The sequence below is a fragment of the Phytophthora parasitica genome, assembly GCF_000247585.1.
Source record: "Phytophthora parasitica INRA-310 unplaced genomic scaffold supercont2.27, whole genome shotgun sequence".
Taxonomy (NCBI): domain Eukaryota; phylum Oomycota; class Peronosporomycetes; order Peronosporales; family Peronosporaceae; genus Phytophthora; species Phytophthora nicotianae.
In genome coordinates, this window is record NW_008649013.1 from 247,525 (window position 1) to 248,683 (window position 1,159).

Below are 1,159 nucleotides of genomic sequence, written 5' to 3' on the forward strand. Positions count from 1 at the left end.
GAACACACCAGGTGTAAACCCGTGTAACCCCGTTACAGCCACAGCGAGTTCGTGCAGATGCGGGCGGATTTTTTGAAGCGTCTGATGGACGTACGGGAGCTGACGAGCTTCGCACAGTACATTGACGGTCATTGGCTTAACGGCCGATTCTCTACCTGGCAGCTCTATTGGACTCCCACCGGTTTCGCATCTACGAACAACCCGGTGGAGACCTTTAACGCTGTGGTGAAGCGCGATTACACCCTTCGGCGTCGACTGAAAATGGGAGCGTTGCTACAGGAGCTGAGCAACTGCTGTCGGGATAAATCTGCGAGCGAGAGAGTCTTCAACCTGGGGATCGTTGCAGCTCAAACCCTCGTACGCAGGGTCTCCGAGATGATCCGCGCGAAGCTTATCTACGAGGGCGAACGCGATCTAGGCGATATCCCGACCGCTGGACTCATACGTGTGATTTCACCTCCAGCTAAACGCATCCAAGTATCCACCAACAAACGCAGCGAGGAAGGTATCGCTGTGAGTGCCCAGATGGGCGTAAATTACGCCAGGATGAAGTTCGAGGGGCAGCCGTACGGTGGATGGGTCATCGACACCGCCCATATGTGGTGTCGATGTAGCTACTGGTTCGGCTTTGGCGCGTGTGTGCATGTCCTATTCGCGCAGCGTACACTCGAGTATCCGGACTCTGCTGGACGGGAAATTTTAGTTACGCGCGGTAAACACAGGAGCGGTACGGTCGGTCCGAGCTACCGTGACGATCAACGTGGTGGCCGCCCACTTGGCGTTGGTCCTGCGCTGACTTATTGAGTTCCAGTGCACGTGCGCTAGCTCTTCATCTAGCGCCCATCAGCCGTTTGCTTTGTAGGTGTTGATCCAGTCGTCGAGCATGCGAGGATTTTTGTATTTGCGATACATTGGCTATATAGTGTGTGTTTTTCGCTTTGACACTATATTTTTAAGAAGTATCCTTTGATGGTCTCCTTAGTCGACGTCGTCTGCGAAAAGTTCTCACTCGAATTTTTAGCGATCTCGCGAATTTGCGATCGCTGGGCATTCTTTTATGCGTGCTCCTTCCAGCACTGGTCACATGCACATCTGAACCAGATCTCGTTACCGTAAGACACCGTTATCTGGGCTCAAGCGTCGACTGTACTGATCATAC

General features: G+C 53.1%; 1 protein-coding gene across 1 annotated transcript; it reads left to right on the forward strand.

Annotated features, from left to right (window-relative positions):
• Window positions 1–57: 57 nt before the first annotated feature.
• On the forward strand, window positions 58–804 carry PPTG_11562 (hypothetical protein; the record flags this gene model as incomplete). The annotated part of the gene is made up of 1 exon (XM_008907659.1): window positions 58–804. The coding sequence occupies one exon, from the start codon at window positions 58–60 to the stop codon at window positions 802–804; it is 747 nt and encodes a 248-aa protein (XP_008905907.1).
• Between the last annotated feature and the right edge of the window lie 355 nt (window positions 805–1,159).